This window comes from Saimiri boliviensis, chromosome 5 (genome assembly GCF_048565385.1).
Source record: "Saimiri boliviensis isolate mSaiBol1 chromosome 5, mSaiBol1.pri, whole genome shotgun sequence".
Taxonomy (NCBI): Eukaryota; Metazoa; Chordata; class Mammalia; order Primates; family Cebidae; genus Saimiri; species Saimiri boliviensis.
The window spans coordinates 124,944,347-124,963,203 of record NC_133453.1 but is presented as its reverse complement, the minus strand read 5'-3'; the positions used below and the strand labels follow the sequence as shown (position 1 = coordinate 124,963,203).

The window sequence follows — 18,857 nt, the reverse complement described above, 5'->3', positions numbered from 1 at the left end:
GCACACTCAACAAGGACCCATGCCCAGCTCCTGAGGAGTTCAGGGGCAAGGTGCCCAGACCCAGGCGGTCCCCAGATCCCAAGGGAACGCAGTTCCGGAGCCCTGGCGGGCAGCATGCTGGAGTGGTGGCCTGTGCCCCAGGCCTGATGCGTGCTGTGTGTTAGTAAATCCTTCTGATTCCTTCTAGACTAAAGCTTTGATTGATAAGCTCCAAAAGCTTGTGTCATCTGAGGGCAGATTTAAGAATCTCAGAGAAGCTCTGAAAAAGTAAGTGTGTGTCGTTTTGTCACTGTTATTTTTAAAATCATAGTCTTGCATTGCAGAAGCATTCACGTGCCACCCGCAGCCTGAGTGGGAGGTGTGTCTGTCTGTCTGTCTGTCTGTCTACCCACCCACAAGACTCCTAGATTTCCTGAACCCCAGTAGTGGAGTCCTCCATGGTCTGCCAGAGAAACGCCAGAGTTTGCTTCCATTTCCTAGAACAAGCACAGAAATCATGCTGGATCCCTGAGAGCATCATAGCTGTAACAATGAGAATAGCAGTGCCAGGCTTCTCAATTGTAAAATGCGCATTTTCTTTTTACATTTTAATCATCTTGACATGAGATGTCTTAAAGCCAGTGTTATGTATATTTACCATGATTGTGTCTCCTTTTTCCCTCGAGAATTTGTCATCAAAATATCAGTTTGCATTTTATAGACAATGGCATCTTGGAATCAAAAAAATACAGTTTTACAGTGTTCAAAGTTTGTAGAGGGCTCGCCCAGCCATTGTGCGTTTAACACCATCAACGCTGCCCATAAGGCGGGGTCCTCAGCCTCGGCACCCTGGCTGTTCTGACCAGGATCATCCTTAGTTGAGGGGCACTGTCTTGTGCATGGTAGAATCCTTTGCAGCCTCTCTGGCCTCTGCCTGTGAGATGCTAATGGCACCCGTCCAGTAGGACGACCACATCTGCCTCCAGACATTGCCAGATGTCCACTAGGGGGCGAAATCCTCCCCCTTGAGACCCACCAGGATAAGGCCTTTGCCACATCCTGTTCTTCCAGACAAGGAAACTGAAGAGCTAGTGGCTAGTCCAAGGCCACGTGGCCATGACCTGGCTCCAGGACTGGCCCAGGCTGGCTCCAAAGTGTGGCGAGGTTTGCCTTGGGCTACCCACGAGCTCTCCCAGGGCAGCTGTGGCTCAGCCCATGTGCACACACTGGCCACGCACTCAAGCGAAATGGAGGGTTCGTTTCTGCCACTGCCGCTAGGGTGTTATTCGGGCTTCTGGGCTAGTCTCAACCCTCCTTCCACGGAGTGAGCGTCCCTTCCTCTCCTTGCCTGACTGGCTACTCTCCAGACCTTGGAGAGACCTTGGGAGACCCCTGGGGTCCCAGTTCCATATATACGTGTGTGTGTGTGTGTGTGTGTGTGTGTGTGTGTGTGTGTGTGTGTATGTGTGTGTGTAATTCAGGAAGCCTCTCCTCCCTTCCCGGTTTTCCCATGATCATGACCGATGCAGGGACCACCAGAGTTTACTACCCCCAGAACCTGAGGATGGGGCCAACCAGAACCTCCAGCCCTTGGCAGCGACTTTGACGGACTGCTCAGCCCTCTGCCAGCCTTGTCTGCCTCCTCTTCTCGTTTTCTTCCTGCTGTACTTGGTCCGTCCTTCGCCAGCTCTGTGTGCCACCGCCTTGACCATCTCCACTTTATTTGTGTCCTCGGACAGATGTTGCACCCATCTGTGCTGTCTGGCCGTCTCTCTTCTGCCTGGGCCCCCCAGAGCCCCTGTGGACAGTGCTTGTGAGGAGCTGCCCCTCTGTGCATTCACCAACTTGTCCGTCCGCCCCCCCAGGCACCACTCCATCCACCTCCTCACATGACTGGCTTCCTCCACTGCCACCGCCACCACCGCCACCTCCACTGGCTCTGTGCCCCACCCCCACTCTGAGTCCCCATCTTGACTGTCTTCCCTCTTTCAGGTGGCCTGCGGGCCTCTGCGAGCTAAGCGCTTTATGCACTGGGTTCTGGACTTACAGAGACATAGGCAGGCCAGGCAGAGAGGCAGGGACTGGGGAAACCCAGGGCAAATGCTTCCTGCAATTCCTCTCCTGAAGCTCTAAGGTTTTCACAAACAGCCATGTTGCATGAATGCTGAGCGTCTGTTTCACCAGGCAGGGGACAGGGGTTGAGAGTAGCAAGGTGGCAGGCTGTGGGCATAGCCAGCGACCTCCCCAGACAAGGAGTCCTGCAGTGGGCCTCACCATGTTGGTCTGCAGCCCATTCATATGTCCCACACATCTTTTTCAGCTTTTCATTAAAATATCCAATCTCAGGCTGGGCACAGTGGCTTATAGCTGTAACCCCACCACTTTGGGAGACTGAGGTGGGCAGATCACTTGAGGTCAGGAGCTAGAAACCAGCCTAGCCAACATGGCAAAACCCTGTCTCTGCTAAAAATGCAAAAGTTAGCCAGGTGTGGTGGCGCATGCCTGTAACCCCAGCTACTCGGAAGGCTGAGGCACAAACATCGCTTGAGCCCAGGAGGCGGAGGCTGCAGTGAGCCAAGATTACGCCACTGCACTCCAGCCTGGTGACAGAGCAAGACTCTGTCTCAAAAAAAAAAAAAAAAAAAAAAAAAAAAAATCCAGCCAGGTGTGGTGGCTCACGCCTGTAATTCCAGCACTTTGGGAGGCTGAGGCAGGCGGATCACGAAGTCAGGAGCTTGAGACCATCTGGGCTAACACAGTGAAACCCCATCTCTACTAAAAATACAAAAAAATTAGCCAGGCGTGGTGATGTGCACCTGTAGTCCCAGCTACTCAGGAGGCTGAGGCAGGAGATGGAGGTTGCAGTGAGCCAAGATTGTGCCACTGCACTCCAGCCTGGGTGACAGAGGGAAACTCCATCGAAAAAAAAAAAAAAATCCAATTTCTGCCAGCATCCAGGCTGGAGAACGGCTTTACTGCCTTTTCCAGTCAAGACCTCACTGCCAAACCCCAAATCCACACCCCACCAGCCACTCTCTTAAATGTCCCTTGGGCCACCTACAGCAACCCTGCGTGCGCCCCTTCCACCCCTTCCGGTGCCCTGAGAGTGGCCTCATCTTCCCTTCTCCTTCCCCAAGGCTACATCCTTGCGAAGTCCCAGGACTGTTCTCTCCTCCCCACGTCCCAGCAATCAGAACCTTTCCACGGCTCCATGCCACACGAATTTGGCTGATAACTGAATTTAGCAGTAAAATGTGGTCACCAGCTCTTTTGGGGCGGACTCCAGTTTTGACTACCCTGTCTAATCTCAACCCAGCACATGCTTGCATATCTGCGCCTTTTTTGTTTGATTTGAACAGGAAGTCCTTGATTTAGAGGACCCCAGGGACAGGCTGTTACTGTAGGCTGCAGCAGTGAAAGGCTTTCCTTTGTTCCCCTGAATTAAGGGTGGGAACAGGCGTGGAAGACTGTCAGCTAGCTGACTGCCAGGCCGTCCCCTACACCCTTTAATCGGGTGACAGGTTATCTACGCGGATATCATGAACCCAAAGCCTGAGCTCTAGAGTTTCAGAGGTTCCAATAAAGCCAAATATCTATCTCTATCTTTATTCTCTGCCTGTGGCCAGAGAGCAGATGAGCAACCCAGTGGTAGAAAGCAAGATTGGACTTTCCACCCCCAGCGCATTGCAGTTTTGTTTTTCAGAGACTACCTACCCAGTCACCCTGTACCTCATGCCAAAACCTTGGACCCTGTCCCCAGGGGATTCAGCCCACACAGCTCAGCCCCTCCCTGAATGACCTTCCCCAGGCCTCAAGATGGGACAGAAGAGATTCCCAACCACAGCCAGCAGAAACGTGTCAGGGAGAGTGGCGCATCCCACAGCCAGGGCAGCGCAGGGAGGAGAGAAGCTGGAGAGGAGGAGGAAGGAGATGGTCTCAGTGCCAGCCATGGTCGCTCCCCTGGAGTTTGGTGTCGCGCGTGGGCGGCTGCCGCTTGGCAGCAGGCAGCAGCTGGTCCCGTAATCTTCCTTATTCCGTTTAATGTCATCAGGAGCCTCTTGGCAGAAACATCCAGTTTGGGGGTTCCAAACCACCACAGGCAAGGCCAGGGTGCCAGGAATGCCGCAACGAGGCCTTGCCAGAAACCAGAAGCAACTGCCACGCTGGGGGGTGGGACGCTTTTCTCTCTGCTCCCTAAAACGCTAGCTGCAGGCCTGTGAGGGCTCTACTAGAAGAGGAAGCCACCCCCATATCAGCTCAGCTGGATAGGCCCTTCAAGGGCAAGGCTGGACCTCATCTGAGAGAGGCCAAGAGGCCCGCACGGAAGGTTCAGGACTGGTCTGTTGTTGGGTATCTTGCCCACAGGAAGCCCCAGCATGCTTCCCTTCCCACTGAGAGGCTCGGCGTGGCTCAGTCCCCCTGCCGTGTGTCCCTGCGGGCCCTCCAACCAGTCCTCTGTCCCACTCTGTCAACTCCATACATTGCCTACGTGGCTTTGGATTTCCGATGGGTGTGTGTGTGTGTGTGTGTGTGTGTGTGTGTGCGTGTTCGTGTGTTCAATTGACTGAGTGTGCTCTTGTCCCCGCCTTCACGGCCCCTACTATAGAGCAAGGGCCGCATGTGGCCCGGGATGGTTTTAAATGCAGCCCAGCACAAATAGGTAAGCTTTCTTAAAATAGGAGATTTTTTTGGTGTGATTTTTTTTTTTTTTTTTTTTTTTTTTTTTTTAGCTCATTAGCTGTCGTTAGTGGGTTAGTGCATTTTATGAGTCTTCTTCTTCCAGTGTGGTCAGGGAAGCCAAAAGATTAGAGACCCTTGCCACAGAGCTCATAAAGAGACAGAAGTTAGTACTGGGGCTGGGTATGCTACTTGGTAGTGATCCAGTTACAAATCGACCACCTTCCCGGAACTGGACTGTGACTCCCCATAAATCCCTCAGTGATCAGAGGACCGCTGATCTTTTTCACTGGTCTAGGTGGTCAGAGACCCTCAAAAGCCTTGAGAAACACTCGGAGTCCTTTGATCATTTGCAATCAACTTGCAGTCACCAGGCCTCCTGTGCTCAGTTCCATGCTTAGAGCATTCCAGGGTGACCTGGCTACTGTCACACGTGCAGGTGACAGGGTGACACCGCCACAGCCTTAAAACTCCAGAGTTACTTCTCAGATCTGTGGATTCTTTCTCCATCAGACTCACAAGCCTGGGCCTCAGACTTGGAGGATGATAGAAAGGAAATGAAGAGCTGGCCAGGCACAGTGGCGCACGCCTGTAATCTGAGTACTTTGGGAGGCTGAGGCAGGTAGATCACTTGAGCTCAAGAGTTCTAGGCCAGCCTGAGCAACATGGCAAAATCCCTCCCTCCCAAAAATACGAAAATGAGCTGGGTATGGTGGTGCATGCATGTAGTCCAGCTATTTGGGAGGCTGAGGCAGGAGGCATATTGGAGTCCAGAGGTTAAGGCTGCAATGAGCTGTGATTGTGCCACTGCACTCCAATCTAGGTGACAGAGTGAGATCCTGCCTCAGAGGGAAAAAAAATAAAGAAAGAAAAAGGAAATGAAGACTTGAGCATATAGTAACCATGGACTAGAATTCTGTAGGGTGCAGAGCAGCCTACGGCGCCCGGCAGATCCCTGCTCTTTTTTTTTCTTTTTTTTTTGAGACGGAGTTTCACTCTTGTTACCCAGGCTGGAGTGCAAAGGCACGATCTCGGCTCACCGCAGCCTCCACCTCCTGGGTTCTGGCAATTCTCCTGCCTCAGCCTCCTGAGTAGCTGGGATTACAGGCATGCGCCACTACGCCCAGCTGTATTTTTAGTAGAGACGGGGTTTCACCATGTTGACCAGGATGGTCTCAATCTCTTGACCTCGTGATCCACCCATCTCGGCCTCCCAAAGTGCCGGGATTCCAGGCTTGAGCCACCGCGCCCGGCCGATCCTTGCTCTTTTTATCACAACCCACAGTAAATATGTATATTTGAAATTACAACCCTGTATGCAAATGCATGTATGCATTACCGAAACAAAAATTCCACAACATAATATATACCTGGCCAGGCGCAGTGGCTCACGCCTATAATCCCAGCACTTTGGGAGGCCGAGGCGGGTGGATCACGAGGTCAAGAGATCAAGACCATCCTTGCCAACATGGTGAAACCCCGTCTCCACTAAAAAATACAAAAATTATAGATTAAAGAGAGACAGATAAAGTTAAAATTAATATTACACAAGGATAAATAATAGTTAATCATGGGAATCTAACTCCCAAGCTAACAGTAAGAGAATGACATCTTTTCAGAATATGAATTTTAAAAACTTATAAAAACAGGGCATTAAAATAGCTATAATAAGCTAGTTTTATGGAAGGTTGAATTTCTCACTGTATAAAGAATACAGGGACTCGTATTAGAGAATCAAGTCAGCCAGCTAAATTATCCTATTGGTATATCCTTAAACCTAATTTTGGAAAAGAGAAAAGTTAATCAGTGTATTTACCTTATATGGTAGAACTGTATTAGGTCTGATTCATGTAAAGAAGATATTGCAAATAATTTACTTTATAAATCTTCAAGGAGATACGAGTAAAGGTTTTTATCTTGACTTTTTCTCCTGAACATTTATGTCTTAGCAAGTGATCAACATGAGGGTTTGAACACCTAATGGTTGAGGCATGACAAAAATATTAATATCCACTGTTTACCATCATGTTATTTGAAACAAAAGTGACCATGTTTGCTATCTTGCTTGAGGAAGTCTTTGACAAAAAAAAAAAAAGCAACATCATGTCATTTATAAATTTTCTTGTTCTAAAGAAAGCATTTATATATATATATATGCATATATAAATTATGTAAATAAAAGTTATTTTATACCAAAAAAAAATACAAAAATTACCTGGGCTTGGTGGCACGCGCCTATAGTCCCAGCTACTCGGGAGGCTGAGGCAGGAGAATTGCTTGAACCCGAGAGGCGGAGATTGCAGTGAGCCGCGATTGCACCACTGCACTCCAGCCTGGCACCTGGTGATGGAGTGAGACTCTTATCTCAAAATAATAATAATAATAATATATAACTTTATGCCATTTGATAAACTTAGATATTTTCTTTTTCACTTGTTATTTTTATTTGTTTTCAATTCAGTAGAAAGGGAGTCTCACTATATTGCTCAGGCTGGTCTTGAACGCTTGGAGCCCAGCGATTTTCCCAGCTCAGCCTCCCAAATCCCAGCCCCTGAGATTACAGGGGTGAGCCACCACACCAGGCCCTGTTCCACTTTTTAAAAATTCTTGGTCTGCACCCTCTAAATTAATGTCAACACCTATGAGGCCGGGCGCTGTGGCTCACACCTATAATCCTAGCACTTTAGGAGGCCAAGGTGGGTGGATCACCAGAGGTCAGGAGTTCAAGACCAGCCTGGCCATCATGGTGGAACCCCATCTTTATTTTAAAAAAAAGAAAGAAAAACACTCGTGAAAGGGTCAGCCCTACATTTGGAAAAACACGTACCTGCTGTGTTCCTAACACCAGGTGTCCACCTCCTTCACGACTTTGTCAGACTGAACCAGCTGTTGTTGTGTTTACCTAACAGCCTCTTTAAATTAATTCACTTTTTCCCAAGGATAAATAAGAAGGAAATTTTTATATCCCAGCCAATGGAAAACCAACCTACTTGCTGAATATACAAGATTGCCGTTAAAAAATATACGGTAAAAACAAAACAATGTTATTGAATTCTGGCCAAAGACGGATGCTTGCCAACATCCTGATTCTGACACCTGTTGCCATTTGTTTTAAAAGAGAAAATGTGAAAGGAGGAGAATGGCAAGTGTCACCAAGTGTCATAGTCACACTGTCACCAAATGAGGCACTCTCCCTGAGCAGAAGGGAAAAAAGTAAAAATCCAATGTTTCTTAGCGTGTGAATTCATGTTGTTTAATATGGTGCCTGAAAATCACCTAAAACCAGATGTCAGACCACCTAAAATTGTCTTAGCTGGCATCACTGCTTTATACATGAGGAGCCCGAGGACCAGAGAGGGAAAGGACTGGCCTGAGGTCACGCAGCAGGCAGGTGCCAGGTTTCTGCTTTTGGTCTGTCATCCTCCTGGCCTTACCTTCCTCCTGAGTGGCAGGGTTGCCAGGCAGCCACATGGAGAAAAAGGTGAGAAGGGCTGGGAATGAGGGTCACTGTACTGTGCTCGGGGATGCCACCGCATCTGTGTGCTGAGCGGAGAGGAGGCCCCAGGAGAAGCTAAAGGAAGCCCGGCGGGCACATAGCCACCGCTGGGCTCATCACAGGCTCCATCAGCCCTTAGGCAGCACCCACCCAAGGGCACCAGAACATGCTGGGAAGGGGCAGTGACAGGAGCCCCTGCTTTGGACCAAAAATGAGAGAGGCATGGCCTGTCACTCCAGGGACCCAAATCCCAAAGCTGCAGTCCCCCAGAAGTCACCAACCATGGAAACTATCACCCGGCCCCCTACCCCATAACCACTTTCAGGAAAGTGATCTCAGAGACCAAGGACTCCCTACCCTGGCACCCAAGCCCAGTGCTGGGGTGGGTGGGAGGTGCCAGTGCAGACAGAAGAGGTCTCGGGGAGCAGAGCGGGACAAGAGGGTCAGGGTGGCTGGCAGGAGTTGGGGGGCTGGGGCTGCAGAGCCCTCTGGGAGGTGGATTCAGGGAGAGGATCTGGACGGAGAGTTTCGGAGAGAGACAGGAAAGGTGAGTCCAGAGGGGCTGGTGACAGAGCCCAAGGACTCACTGGGGCAGAAGGCAGAGAGGTAGAGGAGGACTTTCTGGCTCGGGGAGGAAAGAGACAATTTGAGATGCCCCAGCGGCTATAGGAGGCCCCATTCATCACCATGTCGCCCCCACCTCCCCAGAGGACTGGCCCTCAGGCCCGGCTGACAGTCCTAGGTGTGTACGATCGTCAGTCTTAGAGCATAGTAAGATTCTTGGTGACTGCAAGCCTCTTTGCCTCTAGCAAGCAAAAGGTGCATGCGCGATGTTCTGTTCTTGGTAGACATTACTTTTTTTAAATGAAAAACTTTTGTTACTGCCTTTTGCTTCCAAGTTGTGACCCACCCTGTGTCCCTTACCTGGGGATGTACCTCACCGACCTGGCCTTCATCGAGGAGGGGACGCCCAATTACACGGAGGACGGTCTGGTCAACTTCTCCAAGATGAGGATGGTGCGTTCTCTCCAGCCAGGCAGGGGAAGGGGGGTGTGGATGCCCAGACGACACAACCTGGGGCCCACCCACGCTCTGCCCTGCCAGGCCCAGCCTGCTGCGTAGGGTGCCCCTGTTTGGGAGCCTGGGTCCAGCTTCCCCAGTGAGAGCCATCCCTATCATTGATGAGCAGTTAGAACCTGAGCCGTGTTTCTGTCGCCATTAGAATCTGAGCAGTAGTCCTGGCAGTCTGAGACGTAGGTGCTCTTCTCATTCTGCACCTTCAAACAAGCAGACTGAGGCTGGGTGAGATCTAGTGAGCAGCCCAAGGTCACCCAACAAAGGGCAGGGCCAGGTCAGGCGTCCAGGTGACTCCAAAGCCCACCCGTTACACCCCTCCGTATGGCTCATACGGACACTTGCTTGATGTGGACAAAGTAAAACCACTTACACAGCGCCTCCTAAAAGAATAAGTTTCCAGTATTTCCAGAAAAATCTAGAACCTGGGATGAGGGATGAGGCGACTTCTTCCATCAGAAGCAGGATTCCGACCATCCCCTTCTCCCCTCTCAGCTCAACCAGAAAGCCTCGATTTGCACCAGTTTTACGTAATGGGCCTCCACATTAGATTCCGTTTGATGGAAAAGGTTTCTCCAGACACCATCCTGAAGAGTGGAAGCCCTTCCCCGCATCCTGTGCACAGCAGGCACTAAGGAAGTTAAAGATGCCTTTAACTTTCGCTGGAATCATGGGGTTTTGTTTTAAGAGATGTCAGGTAGCTTATGCCACTAATTAAAGGAGATTTTTTTCTTCTCTCGGTCGCATAGTGTAATTTACCTTTAGAGTCTTGGCAAGTCTTAGAGCAGATTTCTTATTTAAAAAAAAAAAAAAAGAGGCCGGGTGCGGTGGCTCACACCTGTAATCCCAGCACTTCAGGAGGCCGAGGCGGGTTGATCACTTGAGGTCTGGACTTCAGGACCAGCCTGGCCAACATGGTGAAACCCGTCTCTACTAAAAATACAAAGATTAGTCAGGCATGGCAGTGGGTGCCTGTAATCCCAGCTACTCGGGACGCTGAGGTGGGAGGATCGCTTGACCCGGGAGACAGGTTGCAGTGAGCCGAGATCGCGCCATTGCACTATAGTCCAGGCAACAGAGCGAGACTCCATCTCAAAAAACAAAAACAAACACGGATGATGCCTCTGTGGGACCTACCAGGAATTGAGAGGCTGACTTCAGACTTAGCTGTTGATGCCCCTTCAGTTCTACAAGGTCGGGGGTGGCACTGAAAAAACGGACTGCATTCTGAAACTCTCCCTCCTTCCCACAGATATCCCATATCATCCGAGAGATTCGCCAGTTTCAGCAAACTGCCTACAAAATAGAACACCAAGCAAAGGTAAGTAGTGCCTTTTCCTGGTCACTTACGTGCTCACACAGTGGCTCTGTCTAGGCCACCTTCTACCCTGTCCCCTCCACACCTGTCCACTTTCCCTTCTAGAATTATCTTGGACTCAGCTCAAACACCATCCCTGTAAGGAAGCCTTCCCGAGTCCCCATCACCTGGTCAGAAATGAGTCGTCCCTTCTTCAAATTGGGCCTGTGTTCTTCTTGTGACTCTTGTCTGATTTTTACCTGCCTTAGGATGGTTTCTATTCACATCTCATCTCCCCCAGGACAAGAGAGGCAGAGTTGGTAACGTCTGTTTCTGAAAGGTGCTATGCTCGCAGGTTACAAATTCTGCAGATAGAAGCAGTGCACAGTGAAATGTCCCCCTGCTCTCTAGTTCCCCTTCCAAAGGCAGCATTGACACCCGTTCCTGGTGTCTAGGTCTGCAGGCAGTCCATAAACACAAACAGACTTTGTATACTATCCGTGGCATACTCTCCACTGCTCAGTATCGTTCCTTTTTCTCCTTCATGATATATCTTAGGGATCAGCCCCTATTAAAACAGAAGCATCCTCATTCTTTCTTATAGCTTCGGAGAAATCTATTTAGCCAATCCTCTGTATTGACAGATGTTTAGATTGTTTTGATCTTCTGCTGCCGTAGACAAGGTACAAGAAAATACTTTGTACATCCGGAAGCAGGCAGGGAGGGCCGTGGGGGTCTGGGTCCCAGGGTCTGTGCTGCTCTGGGAGCCTAGAGAGCCTCACTGGAGGAGGAGAATCCTGGAAGTTTTCTCCTGGTTGGGGCGGACATATCTTTATTGCAAGAGAGACAGGCTCATGTAAGGCTAAGTACAGTGACCCCACCACCACCAGCACCCACACATACCCCATATTACCCGAGACAGGATGACAGTGAGCTGCAGAGGGTGGCAGCATACCTGCCAGAAACAGATGACACTGGTGGAATCTTAAAAGGATCTGGGACTTTGTCCTTTGCACCATGGGAAGCCCTGAAAGGAGGCTATATAACTGGGTTCGTTTGCATTTTTAAAAGATTGCAAGGCCATGTAAAGAGAATGGTTGGTCTGAAAAAAAAAAGTCTCAGCTCGCCAAAAAGGAAAAAAAGTTGAGATTTGCTAACCCAGACTGTCTTGGGGCTCCCAGTCTTATGAACTTTTTTTTTTTTTTTTTTTTTTTTTTTTTTGAGACAGAGTCTTACTCTGTCATCCAGGCTGGAGTGCAGTGGTGCAATCCTGGCTCACTGCAGCCTCCACCTCCCGGGTTCAAGCAATTCTTCTGTCTCAGCCTCCCAAGTAGCTGGGATCACAGGTGCACACCACTACACCCCAGTAATTTTTGAATTTTTAGTAGAGACGGAGTTTCACCATATTGGTCGGGCTGGTCTCAAACTCCTGACCTCGGATGATCCACTCACCTCAGCCTCCCAAATCCCAGGATTACTGGCGTGAGCCACTGTGCCTGGGCTCCAGTCCTACGACCTTTCTTCTCTGCCCAGAGATGTATTCACTTTCCACACAGCATCTTGACGTCCTAGTGTGCAGTTCACAAAAACATCCAGCTTCAGACACACCCTCAAGCACACCAGAAAATCAGCCTTTCATCGTTTTTCCCTTGTAATGTCCTTTGTGATAGATGCGTTTTTTTAGAATGTGTCTGTTTTTTGTCATGTTCTGAGAACTCATGATCTGCTTGATAGCTGATAGCCATATTGAAGGAGAAAAATCTGTGGACAAACTACAGTTAATTAAATTGGCCACTTTTTTTTTTTTTTTTTTTTTTTTTTTTTTTTTTTTGAGACAGAGTTGTGCTCTGGAGTGCAGTGGCGTGATCTCGGCTCACTGCAACCTCCTCCTCCTGGGTTCAGGCAATTCTCCTGCCTCAGCCTCCCGAGTAGCTGGGATTACAGGCACATGCCACCATGCCCAGCTAATTTTTTGTGTTTTTAGTAGAGACGGGGTTTCACCATGTTGACCAGGATGGTCTCGATCTCTTGACCTCGTGATCCACCCGCCTCGGCCTCCCAAAGTGCTAGGATTACAGGCGTGAGCCACCGCGCCCGGCCCAGCAAGGAGGTCTTTATTCAAACCTAACGCAATAGAGGCCAAGACTGTTTCTTGGGGGAGAGAGATTGGACTCAACTCCAAATACAGCAGGGACAAGTGGGGATTTGTAGTCAGTGGGCCAAGTGAAGGGGGTCAGTGGATGGATAATTACTAAGAGGAGGAGGTATCAAGAGGAGGGGAATTCTGGCCTACCAAGCTTTTTATTAGAGTCAGGCCAAGGACTTCAGATATCAGGGGTGGAGAATGCAGAATCTGATCAGATATCAAAAGTGGGGGTATTCTTGCTAAAAGAATGGCACGAAGAGGACTCGGAGGAGCCTGGTAGACACTGCTGGCTGCGACACTTTCAAACCGCCACCTGATGTCACTGAAAGCAGAGCCGGGAACGGAGGCTAACAGCTGACTCTTGCAGGCTGCGATGAGCCGGCTCTAACACGCGACTGCATATACTCTTCAAAAATATCAGTGTCTTTTAGCAATAAAATATTTTCAGTTAGAAATGTATGTATCGGCCGGGCGCGGTGGCTCAAGCCTGTAATCCCAGCACTTTGAGAGGCCAAGGCGGGTGGATCACGAGGTCAAGAGATCGAGACCATCCTGGTCAACGTGGTGAAACCCCGTCTCTACTAAAAATATAAAAAAATAGCTGGGCATGGTGGCACGTGCCTGTAATCCCAGCTACTCGGGAGGCTGAGGCAGGAGAATTGCTTGAACCCAAGAGGAGGAGGTTGCGATGAGCCGAGAGCGTGCCATTGCACTCCAGCCTGGGTAACAAAAGTGAAACTCCGTCTCAAAAAAACAAAAAAAAAAAAAAAAGAAATGTATGTATCAACTGGGAGTAGTGGCTCACACCTGTAATCCCAGCACTTCAGGAGACTGAAGGGGGAGGATCACTTGAGCCCATAAGTTTGAAGCTAACCTGGGCAACACAGGGAGATCAGAGATCCTGTCTCTAGCAAAAATCCTAGGAATAATTGGCTGGGCATGGTGGTGCATGCCTCTAGTCCCACCTACCCAGAAGTCTGAGGCAGGAGGATCACTTGAGCCCAGGAGTTCAAGGCTGTAGTAAGCTGTAACTGCACCACTGCACACTAGCCTGGGCAACAGAGTGAGGCTTTGTCTCTAAAAACAAAATACACACACACACACATGCACGCACGCACGCACATACACATACACGCATACATATATCAATGTCACGAAAAATAAAATACAAACACGGGATACTGCTGTACCTTAAAAAAGACTAAAACACACGGGCTGGCCTGGGCAGTGAGCCTTTAATCCTAGCGCTTTGAGAGGCAGAGGAAGGAGGGTTACTTGAGTTCAGGAGTTCAAGATCAGCCTGGGCAACATAGGGAAACCCTGTCTCCATAACGGAAAAAAAAAAAAAAAACGAAATTTTAATAATAAAATAAAGTAAGACTAGCCGAGCGCAGTGGCTCAAGCCTGTAATCCCAGCACTTTGGGAGGCCAAGGCGGGTGGATCACGAGGTCAAGAGATTGAGACCATCCTGGTCAACATGGTGAAACCCCGTCTCTACTAAAAATACAAAAAATTAGCTGGGCACGGTGGCACGTGCCTGTAATCCCAGCTACTCGGGAGGCTGAGGCAGGAGAATTGCCTGAACCCAGGAGGTGGAGGTTGCGGTGAGCCGAGAGCGTGCCATTGCACTCCAGCCTGGGTAACAAGAGTGAAACTCCATCTCAAAAAAAAAAAAAAAAAAAAAGAACTAGACGATCATACAAAAACTGAAAGCAGTTATTTTAGAGTGGTGAGATTATGAATTTCTTTCTCCAAAAATGTATTTTATATTGTCACATCCTTTCTTCTACAATAAAAAATATTAAGACAGAAGTATCTACATAACTCAGCAGTATTTGAAGGGCTGTGTTTGTGTGTTCATCAGCCTGGGAGCCACACAGTTACCATGTGGATTACACAGGGCTCAACCAGAAGGCACCATGACCACATTGAGCGCTGGAAAGTCTCAGAAGTTACCAACAAAATTTCAGGGTTTTCTTTCATCTCCTGCTTTTGTCTCCTTAAACTTTCCCTGAAACTCTGATGTGCACTACAAACAAATTTTACCGGCCGGGCACAGTGGCTCATGCCTGTAATCCCAGCACTTTGGGAGACAAGGCAGGCGGATCGTCTACAGTCAGTTTAAGACCAGTCCAGCCAATGTGGTGAAACCCCATCTCTACCAATAATACAAAAGGCCAGGCATGGTGGCACGCACCTGTAATCCCAGCTACTCTGGAGGCTGAGGCGGGAGAATTGCTTGACCTCAGGAGGCAGTGGTTGCAGTGAGCCGAGATTGCGCCACTGCACTCCAGCCCCGGGCGACAAGAGTGAAACTCTACCGATAGATAGCTAGATAGATAGATAGATAGATAGATAGATCTTGAGACTTTTTTCATTAACAGCTTTGCAATGGTGGTATATACTGCCAGTCTCCCTCAAAAGTACTACGTCTTAGGAAAATTAGCCTGACTTAGCCACTCAGGTCAGGAGTTCGACACCAGCCTGTCCAACATGACAAAACGCCATCTCAACTAAAGTTGATCCTGCACATGCTCATTATGGAGGAAACTAATGAGTTTGTTGATCCCCAGAAGGCTCAGGAGGTAGAGATTCATGTGTTCTAGAAAGGACTGTTCACATGATGCTATTATCTAGGTAGAAAAGACTTTTTCACACAGTCATAAAATTGCCATTTTTTAATCAACGGGTGTAGGTCAAACCCGACTGTGATATCTAAAGTCATCTTCCCAGAAGTCACGGGTATGATCTGCTAATCAGACATAGTAATCACTATCTGTGACTATTAATGAGCATAGCAGACAACTGGTTCCATCCTTTACAGTAGCAGAGTCAATCAGCCAAGACAAAAGCAGAGCCTGGATTTTTCTCAAGCAGCTATCAGAAGATTCCCAAACATCATAAGAAAATTTGGCCAGGCGCAGTGGCTCGCACCTATAATCCCAGCACTTTGGGAGGCCGAGGCAGGCAGATCACTTGAAGGGCAGGACTTCAAGACCAGCCTGGCCAACATGGCAAAACCCTGTGTCTACTAAAAATACGAAAATGAGCCAGGCATGGTGGTGCACGTCTGTGATCCCAGCTATCCAGGAGGCTGAGGCAGGAGAATCGCCTGAACCCAAGAGGCAGAGGTTGCATTGAGTCCAGATTGCACCACTGCACTCCAGACTGGGCAACAGAGCAAGATGCTGTCTCAAACAGAAAAGAAAATGTTGTTCTTTCTGTTCTGGATGTATGTGGGGTGGGGGGAAATGTGCCTTCGGTTGCAAACAACTGACAAATAAATAAGTCTTGGAAAGATAGTTTTTGGAGCAGGGGCTGCCTGGGAGGTTAGAGCTCGGATCTCTCACAGCACATTTAATGTGCAGGCATTCAGCAAATGCTTCAGAACAGGAGTGGGGTGGGGAGAGAGAAGAGAGGGTGGCCTGACTCATGTGAGGGCATCTTTCTCCCCAGGGTGAACCACGTGCGGCCAGAAAAAGGGAGGTTCTTCTCACATGCAGCCTCCATTTCCACTCGCCTCTCTTGGAGTAAATCTCTCACAGTATTTTGTAATCCTAGTGTTTAAATATATTTTGTCCCAATATTTTATTATAAAACTTTTTATTTTTTATTTTATTTTATTTTGAGAGGAGTCTTGCTCTGTCACCCAGGCTGGACTGCAATGTTATAGTCTCAGCTCTCTGCAACCTCTTTCTCCTGGGTTCCAGTGATTCTCCTGCCTCAGCCTCCCAAGGAGCTGGGATGATAGGTGCCCACCACCATGCCTGGCTAATTTTTGTATTTTTAGTAGAGACAGGGTTTCACCATGTTGGCCAGGCTAGTCTCAAACTCCTGACCTTGTGATCTGCTCACCTCGGCCTCCCAAAGTGCTGGAAGTACAGGAGTGAGCCACCACGCCCGGCCTATTTTATTTTATTTTTAAGACAAGGTCTGTACCCAAGCTGGGGTACAGTGGTGTGAACACAGCTCACTGAAGCCTTGACCTCCTGGGCTCAAGTGATCCTCCTGCCTCAGCCTCCCATGTAACTGGAACCCCAGGTGTGAAACACAATACCGAGCTACTATTATTTTTTGTCCCAGCTACTCCCTCCTGAGTAGCTGGGATTACAGGCACACGCCAGCATGCCCAGCTGATTTTTTGTATTTTTAGTAGAGACGGGGTTTCACTATGTTAACCAGGATGGTCTCGATCTCTTGACCTCGTGATCCACCCGCTTCGGCCTCCCAAAGTGCTGGGATTACAGGCTTGAGCCACCACGCCCGGCTGATCGTCTAGTTCTTAAAATACAAAATGACTTTTCCATCATTGTACCTATGGAATGGATCGCACTTGATAGGCTTTCACTTATGCTGTTAGGGAAAATGTCCATAACAGACCTTGAGTAGAAACAAGGTCTCACTTTATTGCCCAAGCTGGTTTCAAACTGCTGGGCTCAAGCGATCCTGCTGTGTCAGCCTCCCGAAGTGCTGGGATTCAAGGCACGAGTCACCATGCCCAGCCTTATGAAACTTTTGAAACATACGGAAACATTGACAGAATTGTGACAGATAGATCAAACATACAGAAACACTGACAGAATTGTCAACACATACATCTGCCACCGAGTTTCAAAAATTGACTTTTTTTACTTTTGTACCAACCTTGATATGATGATGATATTAAATAATAATCCTAAGATAATACTTCCATCAACTACTTAAAACTTGTCAAGATGGAACACTTCCAAATGCATTTTGACCTCAGGTGCCCACCTGACTCTCCTCAGTAAGAGTCTGGGGTCCTAGGAGATAAAGGACGTCCACAGTCAGTATCAGGGCGGTCCTACAACCCTCCCATCCCCTTTTCTCATTTTTTTTTTCTTTTCTCAGGTAACGCAGTATTTACTGGACCAATCTTTTGTAATGGATGAAGAAAGCCTCTACGAGTCTTCCCTCCGAATAGAACCAAAACTCCCCACCTGAAGCTGTGCCCGGCCCAGACCCAGCTGCTCCTGGGCACACGTGCTAGATGACACTGTACATATTCGTTTGGTTTCACTGGATTTCCTCCTTCAGTATGTGCTTCTCCAAGAATACAAATCGTCCTTGTTCTTAGATTCCTGTAGAGCCGGAATATGAATTTCTGCACCGTTTCGGACTTTGCCGACCCGTCCCCGCCGTCTCCCGCAGTGCCTGTTTCTTTTAAACAGCTGTCTCTAGACGCCTCACTCTTCTGAGAGGGGAAACGGCACCCTTGCATACAAGAATCTTAGACTCCAGTCCTGCTTCCGTCCCTCCCCAGCCCAGGCTCCTGGGTTGAGGGGGCCACCCAGGCATCCTCCCAGCATGTTCCATGTAGTTGTTATAACTGGGTGGGGGGTTGGGGGCGGCGGGAGGGGGAAACCATACCCTGAAGTCCAGTCATTGACAAATCTTCCCGCTGATGGTGATGTCAATTTCCAAAGCAGCTTCTCCAGCCGAAATCGCAGGTCTCAAAACTCCCCCTCTGTCTGCCAGTAACCTGGACGGAAGGGAGTCCTCTCTGCTCAGAACCACGCCCCCCGTACCAATGCTGCCATCTCCTTCAGGCCCACGTTGCTCCTCGCTCTAGGATTAACACCAGATAGCATGAATAGCAGTCTCAATACAACTGGACGAGGCCCTAGAACTTCCCGAGGAAACGGAGTCACAAACACCAAGCCACGTCGACTTTGGCTGACCACTGGCCCAGCATTCACTGGAAGTCGGGAACACAAAAACGTCACTTTTCCTCTTTAAGCCGCCTAACGGTCACTACAAGCTTACGTTGAGATGCTCTAAGTCTGTATACCTTGTGATGATTAGTACCACACTGTAGAATTAGGAGATCAATTACCAAGTGTTTTTATTGCATATACTGTAGTCCTGTCTAAATGCCTTCTAGCAGGAATATAGTAACGTAGTGCTTATTCTGTGAATATTACCATGTATTTTTTACATTGTACATTATAGAAAACACAGGTTAACTCCGAAGTGGCAGGCATGCTCCACTACGACAGACAGACAGCTTTTGCTGTAAGCAATACCTAGTGGTATGAGAATTCTATTTCAAGTCCTAAAATATTTCAACTTACAGCTTGTTTGGAAAAAAAAAATTTCCATTTTTGTAAAAATACCTGTTTCCTGATTACCTCTTGCTAATAAATCTATTCTATCTCAGGGTGAA

General features: G+C 48.7%; 1 protein-coding gene and 1 pseudogene across 2 annotated transcripts in view; one reads left to right on the top strand and one right to left on the bottom strand.

The window, feature by feature from the left end:
* Positions 1-18,857, top strand: part of RASGRF1 (Ras protein specific guanine nucleotide releasing factor 1) — a 128,544-nt gene extending 109,687 nt beyond the window's left edge. For both annotated transcript variants that reach the window (XM_010350423.3, XM_003921695.4), the window contains exons 24-27: positions 188-267; positions 9,052-9,169; positions 10,479-10,547; positions 17,543-18,857. In XM_010350423.3, the coding sequence (XP_010348725.1) occupies positions 188-267; positions 9,052-9,169; positions 10,479-10,547; positions 17,543-17,635 (360 nt within the window). In that variant the 3' untranslated portion in view covers positions 17,636-18,857. The remainder of the gene's footprint in view (positions 1-187; positions 268-9,051; positions 9,170-10,478; positions 10,548-17,542) is intronic.
* Positions 1,395-3,929, bottom strand: LOC141584506 (uncharacterized; annotated as a pseudogene).